The sequence below is a fragment of the Micropterus salmoides genome, unplaced genomic scaffold (genome assembly GCF_014851395.1).
Source record: "Micropterus salmoides isolate LMB-PRFRI ecotype aquatic unplaced genomic scaffold, ASM1485139v1 Ms_hic_scaffold_7, whole genome shotgun sequence".
Taxonomy (NCBI): Eukaryota; Metazoa; Chordata; class Actinopteri; order Centrarchiformes; family Centrarchidae; genus Micropterus; species Micropterus salmoides.
In genome coordinates, this window is record NW_024044459.1 from 12,344,813 (window position 1) to 12,370,195 (window position 25,383).

General features: G+C 39.4%; 1 protein-coding gene across 1 annotated transcript in view; it reads right to left on the minus strand.

The window, feature by feature from the left end:
* Window positions 1-975: 975 nt before the first annotated feature.
* LOC119891699 (electrogenic sodium bicarbonate cotransporter 1-like) overlaps window positions 976-25,383 on the minus strand; it is a 32,243-nt gene continuing 7,835 nt past the window's right edge. The window contains 19 exon segments of the mRNA XM_038703521.1: window positions 976-1,857; window positions 6,226-6,305; window positions 7,830-7,923; window positions 9,526-9,687; window positions 10,897-11,070; window positions 11,245-11,313; window positions 12,203-12,275; window positions 14,388-14,566; window positions 15,355-15,516; window positions 15,974-16,087; window positions 16,188-16,373; window positions 18,013-18,083; window positions 19,624-19,898; window positions 22,468-22,601; window positions 22,683-22,752; window positions 22,754-22,855; window positions 23,350-23,383; window positions 23,386-23,459; window positions 24,263-24,417. Coding sequence (XP_038559449.1) covers window positions 6,262-6,305; window positions 7,830-7,923; window positions 9,526-9,687; window positions 10,897-11,070; window positions 11,245-11,313; window positions 12,203-12,275; window positions 14,388-14,566; window positions 15,355-15,516; window positions 15,974-16,087; window positions 16,188-16,373; window positions 18,013-18,083; window positions 19,624-19,898; window positions 22,468-22,601; window positions 22,683-22,752; window positions 22,754-22,855; window positions 23,350-23,383; window positions 23,386-23,459; window positions 24,263-24,417 — 2,172 coding nt within the window. The 3' untranslated portion in view covers window positions 976-1,857; window positions 6,226-6,261.

The following is a 25,383-nucleotide window of genomic DNA, read 5'->3' on the forward strand; positions in this document are numbered from 1 at the left end:
ACATGATGGTCTTTTTTTATTAATGAAATTCCCTCTGTGTGTTTCTTTGCTAAGCCGAGTCAGGAGGATATGTCCTGGTCTATGGGTTTCTTGCTAGGGCATCACACCAGTAATGAACCTTGACACACATGACTACCAGGATGAAGATTTTGTTTGACTCAGGCCTCTTCTACATTATACAGATTCAAACACTGGAAACAACAACAAGCTTCCATTAATTGTGCACTGGACCTTAAAAACACACCAACACTCAAAGCGCCCAGTGGTGACTTTGGAAAGCTGAGAAGTTTATCCAGTGTCCAACTTGAAAAAAATACTTCAGGTTGTTTTTATTCTCTCGTATTTTCTAAAACAAAAAAAAGGTTTGCAATTCTTTATGATATAATTTACCATGCCACCAGAACTTGAACCGATGACTGCCAGCCTCTTTGTATGTCTGGACGTACTTTAACAGCAGAAGCCTCATATTAGGTTCAGCATTTGTCCCACATAACTTTGAGTTTAGTTCCTCTGTGGAGGGATCACGTCACAGCCTGTATGAACAGGAAGAATCATAACAGTGACCAATAACTCCCTCAGTGTACGTACAATATGACATGTGAGTATTAGACCATAAGACTTAACATCCTAATTATTTAATGTATAAAACAAAAACGTGATCCCATATTCACATCAGATAATTCCAACAGCAGCTGATGGAGCTTACTTGGATTTGATTCCCTTCTTTTTTTTTCATAACGTTACCATAATTTCAGTCAGGATCAATCTTTATAAGCCACTTAGGTAAAGTAGTTTGTGCAGCACAAGCAATTATATGATATGCATTCCTAGTTAGAGTTTAAGTTTGGCTGAGGAAAAATTGGATGATTATGTAATCGCTTCACTGTTTTCTACCCACAAAGACAAAAATGAAGGACACGTGAAAAGGTTATCAACATACACACACAACACACTCATTACAAAAAAAAGAAAAACGATAATGACATGATTTAATTTAAACAAGAAACAAAAGCTTTGAAGTGAACGTGTGAAAGATTCAGTAAATTAGAAAGAGAAGGTGAAGCAATGAAGACTGCATCAAAAGTGATAATAAAAATATTTACCTCATCTGCACATATATATATGTGCATTGTTAATTAACTGTTAATTAACTTAAAAGATCTATTTGCACACATTTCCTACAGCAAATTGAATCATTTCAACTCTACAAGAGGACAGAGAGAAAATATCAAAACCCCATGCTGCGTCAAAAATCAACATGTTGCATTTGTTCATAATAAGCATTTAATCTAAAACAAGAGGTAGAGCTATAAAAAACATAAATTTCCTGCTACAGGAAAGTGTTATTAGAGTAATTCAATTTATATAAAAATTCGGACAGATGATATTTATATAAAAAAAAGCAGGAAGGGCAGTCCATGCGTGGTCCGAGAGAGCTGCAGCATTCACTGTTGATCAGCGCCGCGTGGGAGGAGTTGCATAGAAGAGTAGTAAGGAGTTACATTTAACAGTGTTTGAGTCAGACTGTTTACTGTGGAGCTGTGAGATAAACTACCAAGAGAAGATTGTGAGGAAAGAAATGGCCTTAAAATAGCTTCATTATTAGAAATGTATCGTTGTGTTTGTTCCTTGGTGCGTTCCCTTTTTTTCCCCTATACCTCCTAATTAAGAATAAGGTCTTGAAATCGTTGAAAGGAAAGTAGAGTAAAATAGATAGTTGTGTTGCGGGTGCTGCAGGATTTGGTGCTCTACAGAGACGTTTCAGAACCTCTTCTCTTCCAGTAGAATGAATTATCGTCGTCTGGGTCCATGTCTATTCTAATCTGAGGCACAGACTTCAGCGGACTCATCTCGGGGCTGAAACACAAATTAATCTATTGTTAGGACATTATGTTAAGTGAAAAAATCAGCTGGTTAGCTTAGCTGACCAGTTTTCAATGTTGTGCATCAAAGTATCAAATTGGAAATGTCAAAATAATCGAAATTAGATTCTAGATTCAAAATTAACTTTATTGTCCCACAAAGCGGAACTTTTGGCTTGGGCATTCACCCATGCTGAAGCTATAAAAAACTTTCCACATATAACACACAAAGGTGAATAAATAACACAAAGGTACCTAAAAACACCTCCAGTACATACAAACAGACACCAGAAAGGACACCTCTTAAATTAAAGTCTTATGCCTCAGTACTTTAACCCTGAAACAAAATTCCTTTGTATTCTAAATGCAGAAAGAGTATTGTATAAAATGATATTTTGATAAACAGGAATGCACTATTGAGATAAATCATCGTGGTTTGGTCTCTGATCACTGCAGAAATACAACCAGAGACTGTGGTGTGATGGTTCCTGAGGTCATCTGAGATCAAAGCAATTTGGCTTCAGTCTTAGTGGAGACAGGATTAGGTTTTTGTTGTTGTTTTTGTTTTGTGTATGGGGGGGGTCAACACCACCAGTATGTCACTACAGTTCAAGCCCTGTCCAATATCAGCGGCTCTGATGGACATGTGGCCAGACCACTGAAATGCCTGAGTAAGTAGTAACATGAGATCAAACTCTTCCAGTCTGATTTCATGGGTAAAACTTTATGTTATTCTGCGATGGACTGGCGACCTGTCCAGGGTGTACCCCGACTTTCGCCTGATGTAACCTGGGATTGGCTCCAGCCCCCTGCGACCCTGTACGCAGGATAAGCGGTTGACGATGGATGGATGGATGGACTTTCTGTGATTTTACCTGGATTTTCAGTCAGGAGAGGAGATTAAAGAAGTTTCTTCATCAGCATGGAACCATTAAAGCTGTTGTATCAATATCAGACACATGTTCGATAAAAAATTTAAATAGTTCAAATATAAAATTAAAAATGACAGTTGAAGACGCATTTTCAATAAGTTCATATAAACTCCAATACTCTCAATAGACAGTAGGGGAAAGAAACTAAGTACATTTACTTGAGTATTTTCATTATGTTTCAGTAGGAAATATTGTACTTTATCTGATAACTTAAGTTACTGGTTACATTTCAGATTAAAATTTTAAGCAGAAAACTAGCTGAACTGACAAATGGTAACGTATATATAAAATATGGTAGTTCAAAAAGGCCTTAACCTTCATCGGCTGCTAATAGTAATGTAACAGTAATAATAATCGGACAAGTTAGTATATATGAGCATTATAATGACAGGGGTCATTCTGCTGCTTAATAGTTTTACTTTTGATAGTGCTTTTTGTTGTAAATACTTTGTATTTTTACATGCAATTTTACAGTGTGGTATTGTTACTTTTGGGTAAGTAAAATATCTGAGCACTTCTTCCATTACAGTGAGTAGAATATGTTTGTTGTCAGTCAGTCTGATCTCTACAGCTGAAGACCAATTAGAAAAAGAAATCTTGCCAAGTTGTTTGTTTGCATCACAGATGTGCTGTGATCACAGCTGCTTCTCACACATTGTCCCGAACACTAATCCTCTTCCGTCAGCAGTGTTCCGACAAGCGTAGAGCAGATGGGGTGATACAAGAACAAAATGTGACCTTGTTCATACAACCAGTGGATCCTGGTCACAATGAGAGGTTGTGGGCATGACAGAGAAACATAATCTCTTTGTGAGCATCATAATCAAGGCTCTAAATATTTGCCCAAAAAACAAGGCTTGTTCTGCCTCTTTAAGACTGATTGTCTCCTCTTAAGCTCATATCAGTGAAGCACATTGTGTTTAGCACGCAACATACACTCGCCTTGATCTACTAAGGGTGACAAGGTCAATCGTGACACATAGACTGGGATAGTTTCACACCATTATCACTACTAATAACTAAATGTGTCTCACTGCTGAATGAAATCTAAATCAGCAGCACCACCTGATGAGTTTAAAAAGACGTTTTAAGATAAAGTTAAAAATAGAGGCAGATATCTATATTTTGAGAATTCAGTTGTTGGTATTAACCATACAAACATTATTACATTACACACTCAGACAGATGTATCATGATTCCATTCATGAAAAAAAATAAACATAGGGGTGACCAAGGGTTTTAAAATGTAATATGACTGCAGTGACCACCAATTGAGTCTGACCAGGTACCTTTCTTGCACGTCTTCTCTATTACTCAGCTTTCTACAAAGCCAAATAAAAAGGGGAACAAAACACTATAATAAAAGTAAAAAACAAAACAAAACAACAACAAAAAAAAACGTCGTAAATGTCCACAATGCATCACAGATTGGGAAGTTGGTTCTGCTTGTGGCATCGACGCCAGACTGCATGAAAACCATCTGGCCAGCTGCAGCATGTTCCTGTTATGCCACTCATCGGCACGCTGCTCGGCCGGCAAAGGAAGAGGGCGGGGGGAGGCGTTCGTGTGGGCTCAGGCCAGCCACCTGACCATGTCAGGGAGGGGGGCAAGGGGAGAAAGGATGTGCAGCTTTGCAGCAAGTGCAACAAGCAGTGAACAGAGAGTGAACAGAGTGTACTGCTTGTTGCTTTGAGCTTCAAGCTGCACATTAGCCACTTGGCTAACGGCAGCTGGCTCACACAGTGTGGGAAATGTGTGCTTGGTGTGGCCGGTTCGACTGAGACAGGCACAGTCAGCATTTGTTCAACAACTTTCACAAAAGGAGCAACAAGATTTCACACACAGATTTTTTTCAACCCATAGTTTACCAGTAGTCCGATCTGACCGACGAGGGTCGGCCAGCAATGAAACCGGTTGCTAGATGTCATTAGCCGCAGCTAATGTGGTGCAACATGGACACATGGGGTCTCCTTGGTCGGCTGATCCAGGGACAGACCACATGTCAGCTACACGTTAGCTTACGGTTAGCTACCTGTTAGCTCAACGTTAGCCTGACAGTAGCATCTCTGTAGCTTAAGGATCGCTTGCCTCGCTGCGGCAACATAACAACGTTGAGGCAGGCGTCACCGGAAGTTGGAGCGGGGGAAGCGGGGAGCCGTCGGGGATTCCTGCTCATCCGATAGAAGAAGGTCGAGGGCTTCGTCATGAGAGCAGGTGGACCGCCACGCCACTGCGTCCTTACCGGCAAAATGATCCGCCCAGCACAGCTTCTCTTCGTGGGAGAGAAGGTCGCAGAAAGAGCAGCGTGAGCGGGGGGTGAGCGCTCGGCCGGCGTGCTACGGTCCGAGGCGCACCCAGCATGGGGGGTGGAGGTTCCCCGGCAGGACGAAGCCCGTTTTACGGACGCCGCACGCACTGCTAAACTTGGGGGAGAGCAGCAGGGAGCAACGCTGCAACCATTGGACAAATAAACACCCGTAGTCGGTTGGATTCTGCTCTGACAACTGCCATTTACTCGTGGGAGGAGCTCGAAGTTAACTGCTTTTATTAAATTAGCTTTTTACTTTAGTTTTTGGGATTTCAACGTTGATTTATCTTCACTTCAGTGTTGTTGTTAGCGTCGTTAGTAGTCTGTTAGTCGGACTACGACTTCATATTTATATAAAAACCGGACAAAACTGGACATTACTTGGAGAAAAGAAAGCGAGGAGGTTGACCTACCTGGTAAGTTCAGAAAACATGTGTCTGTAACTTTATTCCAGCTATCATTGCACTTTACTGTGACCAAGTTAGCATAGCATAGCCCTGATCGATCCAAAATCCATTCAGAAAACAAACATTTTAGAAGTTGTTGTCCTGCTGTCTTGCTGGCAGACCTGACAAAGCATGAATTCATATGTTTAACAAATCTGCATCATGTTGTAGTTATTTCGGCATCAGTTTGATCCGTTTATTGCTATTTAATCACAGCAAAATGTTTACTTTGGGTTCATACAGTTGTAGTAATGGCGAGTTGTGTTTGTTCAGGTTATCGCGTTAAAATCGCCTTGCAGCGAATGTACTCACGCAAGGAAAGCGTCGCGAGGAGAAAATTCGCGGTTGGTCTGAATTCCGCATTAGAGGGCGAAGCCTATGCGAAATAGAAGAGATGAGAGGGGAGGCATCTGAGCTGAAACATGCCAACTCTGTCAGCCACTGAAAAAAGCCATAGGTAACTTAATTAGCCTAGATGGCCTTTAAAGTTCAGACTAGCATTATATGTTAGCTTGTTAGCTCGCCTTCTGACCTTTGATGCCACAGCCATGAATGAATTAAAAAAGAAAATCAGAGCCAGTTATATTGCTAGCTAGTTATGTTGCCCCCCCAACACACACACACACACACACACACACACACACACACACACACACACACACACACACACATCTCACCTGGACAAGTAATTGGCCTGGTAGTAGCGAAGCTGCTCAGCACGATGTATGTCGTTCAAGGAATGATGGGGACTTCTCTCCTGTGGAAGAACAAACAAAAACAGCCATTTGTGTACATGTAACCAAGTTAATATATTTGATCCACTCTGACACAAACTTTAAAGTTTATATTCAGGACAGATTTTACCCAAATCTACTGTTAGTACTACTTACTGGTAGTTGACAATATTCTGAAATGTTTTTACTTTGTGCAGTGATAAAGTAGATGAGAAGCCAGTATTTTATTTAATGTAGTAAATAGGATTTTGTTCAAATGTTAACTGTTACTTAAAAAGTACAATTTGTAAGAATTGAGACTACTCTCCACCTGTTGAATTTGAAAAATAGGGGGCAGCATGTCACAGGTCATAACTGCTGTTAGCAAGTTAGCTCTGTTAGCGGTGCAGCTAATGTAGTGATTGTTGGAACAGTGGAAAGGGTTTGGTGGTTTTACACTGTGTTAACAGGGCAATTAGTTTGGTGAAAGAGAGAATTCAGAAGGTGTACTGGTTTGATAAGGAAAATAGTTAAGTTAATATAGTTAAGAATATTTCCTGTTTTTACATTTTGAGTTTATTTATTAGACTAAAAAAGATAATGTAATGTAATTTCAAAAATATTAGAACTGCATATTTATATGTAAAACTGATCTATGATTCCTGTCCTGCCTGCTCCCTTTGACTTTTTTACTGTCCTGTCCCAGTCCTGTGATGAACAGTGAAATTGACTCCCATTCCATGGGAATACCCAGGAATCTCGTGACTGACAGGATTCCTGAAAAGATGTCAGCCTCACAATGCATTGCACATATATCCCAGATGAAACTATAGGGGGTGACCTGTGCTATATTATTGCCTCTCGAGGCACAAATGGTATTATAACACAGGACGGGCTGTGGTTAGCTGGTTAGCATGCTTACTTAGTAGCATCTTTATAGATATTTCTGCAACACAATACATAGATGCCTTTGACATAACATCAGAACAGCTACTACTTCTTAAGATACTTTTTTGAACATTTTAAAACACATTTCTGGCCATATCTTACAAATTATACCTTTAATCAAAATAATTACAAATAGTTTATAGATTAGGCAAACATTAGTTGCAGGTGTGCTAATAGTCTAATAGTTTTAAACAAGCAATTTCTACAACAAAGTCGAAATTCAACAAGAACCATTAACTCAACAATTGATATTTTAAACAGGTAAGTTGAAACTGTAAACTGAAGGAAAAAAGGGTTAGGTCAAGCAAGCCTTCAAAAGGGAAATAAAATAAAATTAAAATTATTTGAACACATCATAATCTAAGATGAAAGTACAAAAGGAGAAGAAAGTGAGTTAATTTCATGCATGTTTTGGAACACAAGAAAGAGAAAGGCAAAGAAGGAAAAACATGTTTATTTCATGCTGTGAGTGAAGGACAAACGAGCAACAGTATCAACTCTTAGTAGCAAAAGAAGTCGTCAGAGACACTGAATGTGGAAGCAGAGCAAAAGTGTCGGGCAAGATCAAGAGGAAGAAGTAGTTTTTCCTCCGGTGCTGCAGGTAGCTTGGGTCTACTCACTGTCAGACGCCTTATCACCTAAGAAGGGCTCCTGCTCCATCATGTCCATGGGGATTTTAATGCTGGGAACATTCTCATTGTAAGGATAGTCAGACTGTTGGAGAGAGGAAACACACATCCTGAGACCGGACTACTGGTGGTGTCAGTGAGTTAGCACGAGTGCACACACACACACACACACACAAATGCATTTATATTACTAAACCTGTGACTTATTTTGACAGAAAGGGCAACTGAAAAATACAAATGACTGATTATAAAACAGCCAGTGGTGATGCGTCTTGAGTCTCTGGGTCCATTTTGTACTTTCCTGGTTCCCAAAGGTAAAAGACACAATGTAATACAGCACTGGAGAGATTTCTGCTGCAGCTAAAAATCAGATATCATATAAACCTTTCTGCCTGTCTGTGAATCAAAGGGCACCCATTCATAAATTTAATAACAGTTTAACTCATTGGTGTCAGCTTGGGAGAGGAGTCAATAAGACTGTACAAGATATATGACTGATAGTTTTCCACCAGAACTGGACAAGTGTATTTACCACTGGGCTGTCAGTGATCTCTGTTTTGAAATTTGAAACTAGAAAAACACAGCAGCTCTTCTAAAGATGTCGTACATTTCTGCTAAATGATCCACAGAAATTGGGCGAGGCGACTGATATGTTTAATCTGAAGTAATTCAACTATTTAAAATTGTTATTAGTTTATATAGTTCACTGATCTGTCTGTACCTGAAACTGATCCATTAAGACAAACCTCCCCAAAGGCGGTGTCCATAAGTGAGCTTTCAAAAAAACAGACCCAAATTGAACAGGCCTGAAGCTAATTAAACCCCGGCCCGAAAATGGACATATAGGGATAACACCAACACGGGCAGCCGCATAATTCAGATGCACAACGTAATCCGAACATCTTGGATCCACGAGTATAAGAGACATTGACACACACACCAGAGACCTGCGACAATACAATGGGACCCCTCCCAACACAATTAGTCCAGATAAAGTATAATGGGTCCTGGATCAAGTGGCGGTTTCAAGGAACTGAGTGGACCCACGTTTCAGTTTCCAGGATCAGTCACTTAAAATCTAAACTTTTTACACTGAAACGGCAAGCGTGAAGACATCTGAACCGTAAAAAAAATGTTAGAAATGCCTTTTTGCTTCTTCTTTGCTCATGCCCTGATGCTTCTGATTTCCACTGCCAAAACACAAACCAGGATCTGCAGGATGTTTATCGTTATCATCGAGGAGGCATGAACAATCACTCAAAATGAGACAGTGGCACTTGCACCGCTGTATCTTTATCTCCAAGATTTTTTTAGCAGTCAAGGAATTCTAGCAAACCTTATCATCTTCACTCAATGGGGAAACTGCTTTACACCAACTGAAAATGAGGAAAGGACAAACTCTACAACATGAGAAAGCAGGTGCAGGAAGGAAACCGACGTCTGTAGACCTGGATATTTGTTAGCCTGCGGATAAGCCAAACCTCAAATGAAACATGCTGCTGCTGCAAAAAAAGCTGGGAGTTGGGAGGAGGGATGGTGGTTGTAGGTGAGGCTGAAAGACTTGGGAGTGGGCTATCATTTAAAACAATGGATACTGGAGAAACTGATGGACAATCAGGCATTTGTTTGTTTCTGCAAGGAAAAAAAGTATATTCCCAGTGGGGGTTGAAACTGTAAACAGCCTTACGTCTTCAGCGTCGCTGTCTATGCTGCCTCCTTTTTTCTTTTTCTTCTTCTCGTCCTCTTTCTTCTTCTTGTCCTTCTCTGGGATGACATCGTCCAGGAAGCTGAGGTCGTGCTGGGAGAACATGTAGTCCATCACTTTTCTGACAGCTACCAGAGCAAGGATCTAAAAGCAGAAGAACCAGAGGATTAGAGTGGACTGAGGCAGTGTTTATTTGTTGAGTTGGTGTGACTAAAAAATCTGTCTGGTCTATGGAGCCCTTCACATTAAATAGAGTTTAAATGCAGTACAGTATATTGTACATTTCTAACTTCACTGTAAATATGCAACAGACTTCTTTTTTTTTTAAATATACGCTGATGAGAGATTAATAAAGACAATTTTAAATCTCCAAAGCTGCAAAAGCCAACAATATACACTGATAATTGGGAGGTCTAAACCTCTAATGATGTGCACTTCAATTAAGGACAAATAACAAATACTAAAAATACTTTATATGTGTCAAAAGAAGATGTAGCTTATTTTAATGTTATATTTTTCGGTACCTTAAGTAACCCAAATGATAAATGAAGCACATCTTGACACATCACAGTTGATAAATAATAATATTTTAAATCCTTGAAACAAGGCGAGGTACAGTTTGTGAGTGATTTGTAATCAGTCACTTCCTGTCTAAAAACAATAAATATAACACAAAGTACAGTTACAAGTACAATAAATACCATAATAATGCCTTGAGTGCTGCAGTGACCCTGAAACGTAATAACATAAAACATCATGACAATCGTCACTGGTTTATCACTCAAATAAATAATCCTCTGAGTATCAATGATAAGCTTCATTTACATGTCAGAGTGCTTCAGTGTCGCCATAATTCAGTTTGATCATGTCAAGCTGACTGGATTAAGCTGTTTTTATCTTTGCTCGCGCATATCTGACTCATTCATTTTAGAGGATGACAGAAAACTGATTATAAATTGAAAATTACTGCTGGTTGGAGTTACCAATACATGTTCTTTTCTGTTTCATATCACCATCACTTTTTTTGGTTGCTGCACATACTAACTATGAACTCAACTCAACTTAAAATGAATATAAGCTTAATTGTTGACTGTTTATTTTTGACCTTTAAAATAGCAGGTTGACAAAAGATTCAGAGCACATGGTCCACTTTGTTGAACTTTTTCCGACCTTTCAGCTGTAGCTTTTGTGGCCTTGATTAACATATGCACCTGTTACACTAAGGTCGTGTGATAACAACTGAACCTACATGACAACTTAGAAAACTCCCCCTGATGAAGGCCACTGGATGAAGTTCCTAAAAAACTAATTTGCAGCTTCAGAACTTCTTAATCTTCTCTTAATGTCTCTTACCATGACAGGGAATACAATAGCAGCCACAGTGGACTTGAGGACCCAGAGCAGAGCCAAGCATAGGATCTGGATGAAGGTGAAGAGGTGAACCTTCCTGAGAGGAACGTGTCGCAGGTAAACCAGGTCCGGCTGATGCTTTGCTGGCATCAGAAGCAGCTTGAGACGATCCATAAACTACAGACAGACAGAGCTAAACATCACAGGAAGCACTAGATGCGACACACGAGTAACAGCTAGTCACTGGCTTGCATTGTTTTTGAATATTTTGATATTCAAAAATCTTGAGGTCAGCCTCAAGATTTGACGTGTAAATACTACTAACATGACACGTGTCAGGTGGTAATTTACCTGAACTCCATTAAGAGAGGCGACTCCCATGTATAGGAAGACTCCGTACAGCACCGGCATGGGGATAAACTTGGTAAAAAAGGGAGAGAAAAATGAAGAAATACACTCAAAAGCAAACAACGCACATGTTCAGAACACATTACTGCGATTTATACTGTGAGACGTGGTTTTGTGTACTCCAACTCTACTCTACTAAAATGTGTAGCTTTCACTAAGCAATAAAAGAAGAATATTTAAGGTTAATGTGAAGAAAAACTGTTAATGATGTTAACTAGTTTGATGAGCTAAAAACATTGGTATTATTCTTTTAAAGATAAAATATGTTAACATCTTTATAGAACACAAGTTTCACTATTGCTATTATTATTATTACGTGTGGCAAACACAACAATTAACCACTGAAATGTCTCTCTCAATAGCTGAGTCTGCAATAATCCCACATTTTACACTGTCAAACATGGAGTTAATCTATACTCAGATTTTGTGCTCCACTGGCCGCTGACCTCTGATCTCACACATGGACTGCAGCGTAGCAGCCAACTGGAGAGTTAGTTGGTTGACTGATACAGAAATAACAGCTTGTTTATCTCCCTTTCAGACTGTTAGTCAGAGATCCAAAAAATAAACCTAGTTTTGGTAGTAAGAGGAGAATAATTACCTTATTTTGACATGTTTATTTCATTTTCATGATAAACATCAAAGCATTGGTGCTCTGTTATAGTACAACCACTATTACTAAATCCAACTGTTTTTGTTTCACAGTGACAAGCTATTCTCTTTGAGCCTTGGAGTAAATACATAACTTAGCAGGTCAATTACAGGTACTGGGAACATTTAAAATGTTTTAATGTTCGTTTCCAACATCTGGCATAGCTCAGTCACCTTGAAAAGATTAAACTTGAGAGACTTAGTGACTAACAAACAGATGCAAATCAGAAGACAATCTCTGATTAATTACCTTTAAAATGGGAGACATAAATACAGACAGTCCTGTCAGGATGAACACAAACACACCAGTGACCCTCTGCTCTCTGCAAAAAAAAAATAAAGAGGGGGGAAAATAGTTATGCTAACAAAACTCAAATGACTGTTTCATGATTTGGACATATTTTACCTCTTTTACAAACAATGACAAAGTCCCAGAAAAGCTTGAATAATGGGGCTGATTATTTGAGGATGTCAATGATTCCCCAAATCTCATTCAGCTTGGCCAAAGCCAAGACAACCCAACAACACTTGTAGGAGATTCAGAGTTGGTGTAGATGTTTCATTGTCTTGCAAGACAAGAGTTTGTTAGTTCAGCTTACAGCTGACGCATCGGGAGGTCGTGGAGAACTTCACCACACAAAAACAAAAAACTCTAAAAACAGGAAGAAAATCAAACAGGAAGATGGTAAAGTGCCTTTATCATCTGTTAATGAACACAAAAGACAAAACCGACTCATGTACAAAAACACAATGATTTAAAACAGCCAATTATGCAGCTTAATTGGAGTACATAGACACTACAATAAATTGCTTGTCTTCTCTAACAGTTAATGAAAGAGATCAATGTAATATTTCTGTAATTTCGTGGAGGTGGTGTAAACTTCTGAGAGGTGGTAATAAATAATATTTCACCAGTCAGGATTAACAATCCAACAGTAATCTACTTTGTAAATGTTTTTGAAGTTTGTCTTAATGACCCAAATGACTTTATTGCAGTTTAGTTAATTACCTCTAACAAGATTTCAAAACTACTGAACACATTTTTGTGAGATTTGCCAGAGAGTGGGCCAAAGAATACCTGATTTGTTTTTGGTGCAGACAGTGCAAAGGTTTGGTCATTTATAGGAAAAGGCAAGTTTATTTGTATAGCACATTTCAACAGCAAGTCAGTTTAAAGTGTTTTACATAAAACATAAAAGGCACATAAGGCAAAAATAAAAGATCATTTAAATATAGCTAAATAGAAAATAAAAATAAGATAAATCAGGGGACTAAATATAGAGCAGTTCATGTTTTATTCCTTTTCCTGGATTGCTTGGTTCAAACCTAACCCTTGAGTATAAACCCCACAGGTTTCTGCCTGAAAAGAAATATGTCCACCATTTAAATGTTTTTGCAGTTTTCAACAATCCCTCTACAGTTTTATTCTACCTGATTCTAGTCTAATTTAGTGCATGAAATTAGGGTTGTAGCAAGGTTTTTTTGTTTGTTTTGTTTTTTACATTCTATGACTCTACAGAGCTATCTGATTGAAGCTTTCAATGTCTGTCGTCATATTTTATGACGTCATCACCCCCCAAAAAAATCCTCAAACAAAATCCTCAATTTGAATAAAGCGACTGATCAGCTTGAAAGACTTTTTATTAAATCACTTTTCTTTAATGAACATAACTCATCAGTCAACATAAAATACATGTAGGCAGCAGGCTAATCCCAAAATCTGAAAGTCCGGCGCACGTCTTCAGTGTGACCGACACTCACTCGTGCAAAAGGACAGGGTCTGTGACCTAGGCAACAATGTCAGAAACTAATGGAGCCGAAATAGATTTGTTATTGTAGCTAAATTTGGACTTTTGGACAACACTGTGGAGTTATTGGAAATGTTTGGATCACATGAGTCGTAAACAATCCTACGTAGCCACCACTGGTATCTAATTCTACAAATAGTATAATACTAATAATATTAATGTAGTGTAATCGTTATCGGCAACTGTGCAGAAATACCATGTTTAAACAGAATAAATGAAAGAAAAGTTGTTGAATGTAGATTTAGAATTTGAAGGTTGAAGTTATGAATGAAGCTTTGAACTATTCGGAACCGCCCAACATTAAATATTTGGATATATATAGTATATTTGGAGTCCCGAAGGTTATCCGTGTTAATGACATGCTGTACTGCTTTCTATTAGCACTGGTTGCCAAATGAAACTGTCCTCTTTGCAAGTTGACAGGTGCACACAACTTCCCAGTGTTTCAGTAAAGTTTGTTGGCATCTGTCCTATAGATGGTGCTACAGCAACAGTCAACAACAATCAGTTCATCTTTACATTTTATCCTCATAAATATTATTGTCTGCCATTATGTGCACTTTGATGTTGATCCAGATGAAAAATAAATAAATAAAACACTCTCCAACTTATTGTACTGTGTCTTACCTCACACCCAGAAACTTCGGCTGCTCTCCGGGAGCCGATGTTTCGGTTTCCATCTTCAGACTGTCGATGTGCGCAATGGAGATAACGGTGGCAGCCACGTACCATGGCAGACCCATGAAGGAGCAAATCACCATCAGAACGGCCACCCAGAACAGATCCAGATGGTAACCTGCCCCTTTCTGTTTCAGACAACAAACTCAAGGTTAAAGGTCATGTATGTGCATGCTCAAGCATAGCAGTATGCAGAGCCCAGCTGCAGACACAGGGAAACCTAAAACCAGGAAACAGCTCTTGTAGGGTTTGATCATATATTATGTTGAGTAATACAGTAGCAGAATAGAACTAAAGTGCTCTGAAATTATTCTGCAGTTATCTTTAAAGGGACAAGTCACACCGCAGAAACTTCAGCAGTGGCCCTGAACATCTCAAGTAGTTGCTTTTGAACTGAGCTGTGTTCAGTCACTGCCATGAAACATCTCTCACTCCCATGAGAAGAATGACAACAATATTTAACTGCAGTGTGAAGGTAGCCAGTGTCCTGTACAAACTGAAGCTTGTTGTGGGAAACGCATGGAAATCCTCACTTTACATAAAGCAAGTAAGACAAACAGAAAGAAAAGGAAAGAAACAAAAGGCCTCACTGTTTACACTGCAATGATAATTTAAACATAATGCATTCTATAATATGAAAAATACAGATTCAAGCATTCACAGCAATTTATCATTCAGGTTTCGTTGCAAAATCTTGAACCTTTGGTTATATTCTGACTGTATATCAGAACATGACCTGTATTATTGAAGTGACTCCTAACCCACCACTGCCTCTCACTCATACAGTACATCAACCCTGTGAACTCTGTAAACATTAAAACAACAACGACATTTTGCATTTTGAAGACTTATATAACCTGGGTAACAAATGAACCTGCTTAGAATACATATTTTATCGCTGTAGTTTCTTCTCTACCTTCAGCTTGTGCTCCTTCCTGTTGACAATCACAGCAGTAATCTGCTGGTCCATGAAGACCAGTATGGTGACCAGCAGGGCAGGAAGGGCCGACACCAGGTAAACCCACCAGGGGTTTCCTCCGAACGGGGGAACAAACCAGCCCCGGTTTGGACTTGTTGGCTGTGAGGGAGGAAGACAGAAGCTCCAACATGTCAGTCAACGAGATAAAGTGGCATTGACAGAAACTGTTATGGAAATATGATGTTTGCTTTTGACATGTAGACAGGAGGAGCCGGGGATTAAACCAACAAGCCTACATTTTATTGGCATTCCTTCTTCCACCTAAGCTAGGGTTGTAGCTTCCTGCCTTTAAAACCACTGGTTTCAGTTCGTTTCCCTATAGTATGAATACTCCAGTGATTAAAATGTAAACCACCACAACCAACAGTTTTTGTCTAAGTATTGTCACATGGTACTGTAAATGCAAGATTGTGTTTTGGATTATAACCTTTTGACAAAAGTCTAGTGGAATCTTAATATGTTTTATGATGTTTTCTAAAGCAATACACCTAAACAAAATGCACTTGAATTGTGCGCTGGGCATGAGCACTTAGGAGGCAGGGAGGGAGGAACTCACCTTGAATTCGGTTGGCACAATGAGTTTTGGAGTGTCAACTCCTACAAGCATATCAACTCCACAGAAGATAAAGATGGCCAGGATGATGGCAAAGTCACTGATGAGCTTCCTCACCTGGGTGAACGTTAACACAAACATTTGAACACCTACCGTCATTTCCTTGACAGATGACCAGCTGGATTAAATTAGCAAAGTGTGGCTGACGGTGACTCACTGTGGTGGGGAAGAAGGGGCTGCTCTTGAACTTCTTCAGACACATGGAGCAGGTGTAAGTGCCGAAGAACAGAATGAAGGACATGAGGGCGATGTCTGGGACAAACTCACAGGCCTTCCCCACCAGCTCTCCTTTGTACTTTAAGCACTCGGTCTTTGTGAGGGACGACCATGTGGCGTTCATTGGCTGCAGAGACGAAACAAAGAGCATAATGGTTATATAGAAACAGTTATTCATGCAAATTAGTGTCCCACTAAAGCTGTGACCAATCTGAAAGAAGGGTAAAGTAAAGTAACTTGTAACTGTAAACAATTTCTGAAAATGGGCTCGTTACTCTTGTCCTAACAGCAGAGGAACGCAGCCTATTTGCTATTACAGTGATACCCAACCAGGGGTACTTCTGCAGTTGGTGGATGAAAAGATTGCGAAGTAGAACATAAATTACTATTTGATTAAAACAATATATCCACATATTAAGGCTGTAGCGTGTAGCACTGCTGAACCTGAACACCACTCTAACTGTTGCAATAATGCGTGAAAGCAAAAATCCTAACAGGTAGCTAAAAGTAATGACTAAACAGTTCAAATGATTAGAGCTGCAACAATTTACTGATTAATTGTCAACTATTAAATTAATCACCAACAATTTTTAATTTTCAGTTTGAGGAATTCTTTATGGAAAAAAGTCAAAATTCTCTAAATCCAGCTTTTTAAATGTGACTATTTTCTGGTTTCTTTACTCATCTATGACAGTACACTCCCAAATAGCTTTGGGTTGTGGACAAAAAAAGACATTTCAGGACGTCATCTTGGGCTTTGGGAAACAAGGTTCAACATTTTTCACCATTTTCAGCCATGTTTCAGACCAAACAATTAATCAATTAATTGTGAAATAATCAACAATAAAAATAATTGTTTGTGGCAGCCACACAAATGAAAAGCCAAAAGTTTTGGTTCAATGGTTGGAACATCAGCTTCGTATGGTAGTAGTCTTCCTGACCAAACCAACCTTAGCATTGACACTTAAATTGCATATAAAAAATATTGTAACAGAAACCAATTAATCAATTTAATCTTCTGAAGCACCTAACAAAACAACATGGTTCTACAAAGCTGATCACAAAACACCCCGGGGAGGAGCCTCAAACGGCACAGTGTGGGACAATTATCCTGTCCCACACTGTGCAACAGCAACCCTAAAATAATGTAGCTGTGCTGTATTAGTAAGAGAATTGAAGCAGATATTTAAGACAATATAACACAAACGTTACTTCCCCAAATAACTAATTATTTATACCTGCAGTAATTGGTAAAATAATTCACTTACTTTTAAAAGAAGAAACAACCAGTGACTACAACTACTTTTCAGTAACTCGCACAACGCTGCAGACTTTCAGTGTTTTGGAGTAAAGAGAGATAAAGGCAAGTCCACCGAGCGTGTCACAGTAACCTTAAATTGGAAACAATGTGCTTATCAGACTGCTCTACTTTCCTTGCAACATTTCCTTGTAACACTGTCATCTTGAGTTTTTTCTTCATCTCGCAATTTGTGGTTGATATGCTGGTAAGTATTTTCAAGATTGTCAGACCAAAGTCCTTCAGTTTGAACACAGCTTGAAATAAATCAGGGAAAAACAGACAGCACACTACAGTATATTAGAGCTACTGTATAGTTCAGATAGCATACAGTAGCATAGATGACATCTTACATACACTATCACTACGGATGATTTTGCATTCAGAACAATATCAATAGTTAAGGTAATTATAATATTGCCAATCTATTTTTTCCACCACAGACAGCAATAAAAACTGGAAAACTTACCAGATCAGTGTTGTTCCAGTACCAGACTGAAGTACCTTCTAATGGGTCACCAATGATATCTGTACTGTTCTCTGCAAAAACAAAAATCCTCTCAGCAAAAGTCTTTACCACAGCACATTACACAGTGCTTCGTCAATAAGTTCAAATTTGTCATAAATATCAATGAATGAAGTTTTAAACGACACTATGTCTAAAACCACAATATATTACCCCCAACCAGCTATAATGGAAGAGAAACAAAACTGTTGAATGGATGGGGTGAAAATCAAAGAGTTTCTTTTGTAGCTGCCAGTTTATGGCTCAGCTCTTTGTTGACACATTAGGCAGACATTTTATTAATATAAGTTGTATTGTTGTAAGATGTTCACGTTGCTTACTTGGCATATATCATATCAAATATATCATCTGAAATAACATGATTACAGTTATGTAGCTTAGCATGTTAGCTAATCTCAGTACAACTGATGTCTGTAGCAAATTTCATGACCAGCTGGGAACCTTTCTTGCATCTCAGTCTCTCCCTTGTTTCCAGTCGACTGTTGCTGTCTAAAAAAAGCATAAAATGGCCTCAAAAAAAGAGTTTAAAAGAAATTTCAGTGTTGAGCCAAACCGCTAGCTTGCAACCAGTCAGAAGTTTCCCTGACTGACTGTCTGTGTTACACCAGCCTGTTTTGATGATGTGTCAGCTGCTCACTCATTAAAAGTAAGCATCTGTTGTTTCCCCTTTCCTGGTATGCACTGTAGGCCTACTCTATTTGGAGCGCATGGGGAATTGCATATTTCTGTGTGTGTGTGTCAGAGAGAGAGATTTTTGAAAGCAGTAGGGGATGACCAGTAATTCAGGGCTGCCCCCCTCTTCATCTCCCGTCCTCCATCAGAAAAAATAAAGAGGCATGCTGTGTTGTATTAAAGTCTGATGAGAACAGCACTTGTTCACTTTTTTAATGGGGAAAAAAAAGCTTTTTCGTTTATTGTAACCATAACAACACATAAATATCTGGCCATTTATGTCAAAACAAAACAGAAACTAAAACTCAGCAGCCCACAAAGCTGCAATTACCCCTTACAACCAAACAAGCTAAAGTGAGTATTTATGCCATCCATCTAACCACATGTTACATGAAAAAAAAAAGCCCTCCCTTTAACCCCTCTCATCAAATTAAACTCAGTGTTTCTCTCCAACAGTCTAAACAGTGATTTACAAAATACTCCCTCCTTGAATTGTGCCTGCAACTTTGAAATGATGAAAATCCACTTTCACTGCAACTTTAATGCTCAATCTAGAGTAAACCTTCATAGAATTTTCTCTTACTGTGTTTACTATTATGCACCAAAATACCAAGGTAAATTCTTCATATTAGAAAACCTACCTTGCAATAACCCTGATTCGAATGTTAAAACTTCTTAAAATAAAACTACATGTATGTGGGATCATTTTTAAGGAGAATTTCTCATCAACAGGATGTCAAAACCTGCAATGGCTAATTGGTTAACCAACATTGATGTGTCTTATACATGGTCTTATATGGATTCATGGGTAAAACACACCTGCTCATTCAGTGTCTGGATACCAATGTGAGTTAAACGCCTCAATGTTAAGCAACATCTCACCTAGAACAGCAGGAGCCATACAGAGGCAGTCGTATTGTGTGACATATTCCATCTTAAATTCGCTGTTGATGGGATAGTGGTGAGCTAATTTGAGCATCTTCTTGAAGGCATCATAGATGAAGATGAAGCTGATGAGACAGGAGAAGCCCTCCTCAGTGAACCGGGTGAAGTACTGCACCAAGAAGCTGGCATCAGTGGCCACGAGCACCAGGCAGAAGAACGCCGACCACAGGCCAATCCACAGGCGGAACTCCAGGTAGTCAAAGCCATTCTCTCTGTATGAAAAAACAACAAATATTCAAAAATAGTCAGATCTTTTATACAACTACGAGTATTAGGGCCACTGTTAGAAAGAGTTTTGAGAACACAGTTCTATTTTAAGACAAAACATTATGAGAATAAAGCTGTAATACTTTGAGAAAAAGGTATAATATTTCAATTAAGTCATATTATTAAAACTGCATCTGACACGTGAAAGCTAACTGACTGGTACAATGTGTAAAATATGCCCAGAGTTTTCTTTTTGTTTTTTTAAATAACTAACATTATCAACATAATATGAAGATGTATCGGTTCTGACTTTATGTCAATGACATCAACTTTAAAGACATGAAAAAAGTGGAATGCGGGACTTTTACATATAAATGAACGTCCGTTACAATTAAGTCCTCGCAAGAAAAGTTCCCACAAGGCTGATAAACCACCAGGTAAATCTCTGTATTTCGCAGTATACTGGAGTTTTTTCAATATGTGTCTGTGACAACATACCAACAATGGAGCACCAGTAATGAAGCATTTTATGTCAACCGGCAATGTTTGCCAGAGCTGAAGGGGAGCAACCGTAGTACCAGTAGTCTATAGCAACTAGGAGTACAGCTGAGCCTAAAGGCTCATGCAGGTTACACGACTTTCAGCGTCTGCCGATGGCCGTGCTGTTAACACTACACAACTTGCCGTCTTGTGACGGGAGTCTTGAAGTCGTTGTGGCGTTCACACTACATGACTGATCGTTGACAGGGGGTCACACACTAAATGAGCTGACAAGGACTCTGTCACCCAACGCAGGTCTCCAAACCACGTTTTGTCAAGAAAACACACGTGAAATGTGAAATGAGAAGTTATGCGACCTATACATGAAACAGCTGATTTTGTCATTATAAAGTTCAAGTTTATTTATATAGCACATTTAAAAACAACACTAGTTGACCAAAGCTACAGCAGCTACTGAGAAGGCTCAGTCACCTTTAGTTTTTAACCTGGATCTGGGGACATCGAGGAGCCTCTGATTGGATGACCTCAGTGCTTTGACTGGAGTGTGTATATGTAAAAGTTCTGATAAATAAGAAGGTGCCAACCCATTTGAAATTTTAAAGACAAGCAATAAAATCTTAAAATCAATCCTAAAGCATAGGAATCAATAAAGATAGAAATTATAAAGACAAAGAATATGGGTTAAAGAATGGATTACATTTTACAGGTAGCAGGGATTGTCTGAGCTACAGAGAGAGCTGCAGGTGAATAAAAAGTGTTTTGCAGTGAAAAAGCAGCTGCCTGCTCTCGTTGGCGGATGTGAATGTCGAGTCGGCCGACTCTTCCAGATATTTGGCATGCTAGATATCTGGCAGACATCAGCGATGTGGCAGTGATGTGTCTGGGAGCCGTTTTGCTGCGTCGTTGTGTAGTTCACACATAACAACTGGCGACCAACGATCGCTGATTTACTCCCGACGACAGCCTGATGGTCGCCGAGCTCGCCGAGCAGCAAATCGGGCTAAAAGTTGTGTAGAATAACTACTGGTGTAGCAGCGCTCTCCTCAAGTTGGAGAGCACTAGACAAGAGAAGGGACTGAGGGCAGACATGGATGTCATGTTACTGCTTTTGGAATGAATGTTTGTCTTTTAAATGTGGAACTTTCGCTGTATTTTTGTAACTATTTCTGAACACAAGCCTGGGGCAGGCTCACCAGTATTTTGGAAGTGGCCCTGATGCTCTGCAGCAGCATGACTCGCATTAAAGAGGTGGTTTTATGCTCATTTTCAGGTTCAAAATCTTATTTAGGGGTTGTACCAGAACAGGTTTACATGGGTTAATTTTCAAAAAACACCATATTTTTTGTCATACTGCCCATTGCTGCAGTTCCTCTTTTCACCCTGTGTTAAAGGCTTCGCTTTAGCTATGGAGTGATGCATCTCATCTAGCCAAGGACTACTAGCCAATCAGAAGCAGAGAAGGGCAGGTCAGCCAAAAGACGGTAAACAGCTTCGATTCAGCTCTAAGCTACATGTTTCCGACCAGGTTGGCAATTTGGACTGGAGCAAGAGTTTCAGAGTGGTGAGTTATTAATCTGTAACAAAAGTATCTTTCATCCATAAAGTTTTAACAGAGCTCTGTCTCTACATCACAGTAACAACTTTATGTCCATTGAGTATTGGGTAGCGAGTGTTTGGAAGAGAGAGGAGAGGTGTGCTGCAGATCTGTGTTTTCCCACTGGTGTTTTTAAGGACTAGTCGCTCAGCGACACGTATTTTCATTGTGACGTCACAAGAAAGGGAAGTAAATGCTGGGAACTCCCTTAGGGCTGGACTTTGGGCTTTTTCACTTTGCAAACCTATTACATGCACAGAAAAGATATATAACTCAATAAAGGAGATGGGAAAAGCCAAAAACCATAATACCACCTCTTTAAAAATGATTTGGTGTCAACATGATTGTTTCATGGCACAGATTTGGTGAGCATTCATAAAAATCCAAGGTTTAACATGGAGATAAAGTACTTTTCAAGCCATAAATCATCTGTGATTAGTAACTAGGCCTCTGGCAATCTGAGAAAATGCTAAATGTACCTGCTGAAATTGAAGAGCAGCCGTTCAAACACAAGAACAGGACCAGTGCTGCTGAGGATGGTGAGAGGCTGACCAGCCAGCAGACAGAAAACCCCACCGGTGATTGCTGTGCCCAGAAAACTCTCCAACACGCCCTGCACCCATGGAGGGGGACAGTTAGGAAGCCATTCAGAACATAATTACAAGCTATTCAGAGGTTCAAATCTTAGTCTGACCTGCATGTTTTCTGTAGCATCCCCCAGCAGACCACCGAAGGTGATGGCATTCGTCACAGTTCCCAGGTAAAAACAAAATGGTCGACAAGACCTGAATGTGAAATCCATCGGTGAAGTCACTGACAAAGAAAGGCGCTTTTCTTTTGATGTCGAGTAAGAGACCCCCACAAAACCTGAAAACAGAGAAATAAATGGTGTGTGTACTAAGCAACACCATGTTTACAGTATTTGTATGCAGACCAGGACAACTACAATACATGGCTCATGTTTAGTTTACAAAGCATAACACTTAACACTCATTATAACAATGAATCATTAGCATGGTGAGAGCAAGATATGAGACAAAATCCTGTGTAATCAGACACATAGTCCTTTGGCATTTTTTTTACAATTTTCTCTGGATATCTGTGAGCCATGCTGCACTTCAGTTTAAAAATAGAATGAACTGTTTAGCTGCTGAGTGTTGTTTAAATGCCAATATTTGCACTACAAGTTGTACAATCTTGTCAAACAATGTATTTCTTTCAGGCACACTCTACAATGGCCATTAACTATTCCATTTTTACAGTGTTGGAAAGGTAGTGAAATGCTCCGTGTCCACATTAATATTCATTCTCATAAAAACTATTAATTTGAAAAATATTTGGTTTTGTTTATGATTTCATACCTTCCAGTCTTCTTCAGCTCGTCACCTACAGCGTGCCCCCTCCTCCGTGACCTCCATCATGAGGCATATCTCCGTTCATCTGCGATTCCCCTCCTGCATACATGTTTTTCCTAAAATAAACACAGTTTTGTTCAGTCTGGGAGGCTATTTACCTCTACTGAACAGTTTGTCACATAAAAATAGTGTGTGCTGCAGGTCATGTATTTACACCTCAAATATGTACTGATGTTGACACAGCCGGAAGTTTTTTTTTAGCATTTAAGCATTTAAAGCTCGTCAACATGTTGTCTTGGCCTCTTATGTTGCCAAACAGATAATGTTGATAGGCATTACGTTATTAATTAGCTTGATTTATCAGTGCTCACATAACCTGCAGAAACGTTTCTGCTTTACTGAGAACAAAATTGCATCTTTAAATAAAACCCACTGCTGCTCTTTCATAATTGAACACTGTGCTGCAGTTGAGTGATTAAGTGATTTTGCAACTATTGCACTTCTTTAACATAATGTAGTCGCTGCACACACAGCATTCAGATGCAGCTTCTTAGATGTTTAATGCAAGATAGTCTTGTACTCTTACTTTCTCAGTTTTCACAAATGTCTTTTAAATGTTTGAAAGGCAGTGCAATGTGAACATTTTACTGGGCTACTGTTCAGGCTGATAATCCTCTAAAATGATCTAAAAGTGATTTGATGTGCCAATTATAAGTAGACAATCCACAAAAGTGAATATGTGAGTAAGTTTATCGTGTTCGTCCCTGATATAAAATCAACACGAGGAGCCTGGTGGAGGGGAAACACAGTATGCAGACACAAACTCAAAGTACATTTCTTGTTGACTCGGCAGAACCAAAGAAGCATCAGTAAGCACACAGTAGAAAGATGGACTTCATATTTATCCATGTTTATAGACCTTTTGTCAGAGGACGGGAGGGATTTCGGGGGCTCTATCCTGATGGCCGGGTCCCACTCTCCAGGAGGAAGCACAATCACCTCATCCAGGAACTCGTCGATGCCGGCCAGCAGATCTTGTCTGTCCTTGGCCTTATACGCAATGTCATGAAAGACCTGAACACAGACGGAGAGGGAAGAGGCATTCAAGTGTGAAAGAGACCTGTCAAAACATGCTGTGTCACCAGGCAGCGAGCAGTAATCTCATATATGAGGATTAATAATGGGGAAGAGAGTGAGATCCTACACACACAAGACATCACAAACACTGCACAATATTCAGGTCTAAATGCAGCAATGAAGAAATGTAGATCTGGGCCCGTATTTATCAAGCTTCTCAGAATTACTCATAAGAACACTGATAAGAACTGATTTAAGAATAAAAACATTCTTGGCTCAAAGCTGTGCTTAAAAGTTAGTTATCAAGCACCATAGTCCTAATTGAGTGAAGTGTAGGACTAAATCTTAAGTGTCAGTCTGATTTACGACACTTTGCTGTGCCACAAACAGGATTTTGGATGACGATGTAGCCAACGACCAATCACTGAAGAGATTCTCGGATTAATTCACATTGAATGGTGAAATTCCTGAGAGGAGTTTATATTCAACTCATGTTTAACAATAAAGAATCAAGAGATAGTACATTATGATACACATTAATAAATGAAAGATAAAAAAGGTTGTCTTTATATGAGTGCCATCAATGCGCCTATACTCCTGTATTGCCGGCTTTTTGCATGAACTGTTGCTTCGTTGGATTATGGGGGTGTGTTGGGTAGTCGATGAAACGCGTGACAGTGTGTGGAGCTGTAGCCTAAGTGCTATCATGTTTCCATGACTATCGCGTTATTGATGGTTGTGACAGCCACAATCATCAGCGTTGCTGCATTTGTCCTGTGACAAATAAACGAGCATCATCACCACCTTCAGTTTAACTGAAAACGCATTACTGGTAAAGTCAGTGGTGAGACGGCGTCCATCACCACTCGCTGACAAAGTTTATGCCTGTGCTGTCCGAACCCCGTCTATTAACTGCGCGTGTCAAATAATTCAGAAAACATTTCCTCTTCTGAAAGATTTGCG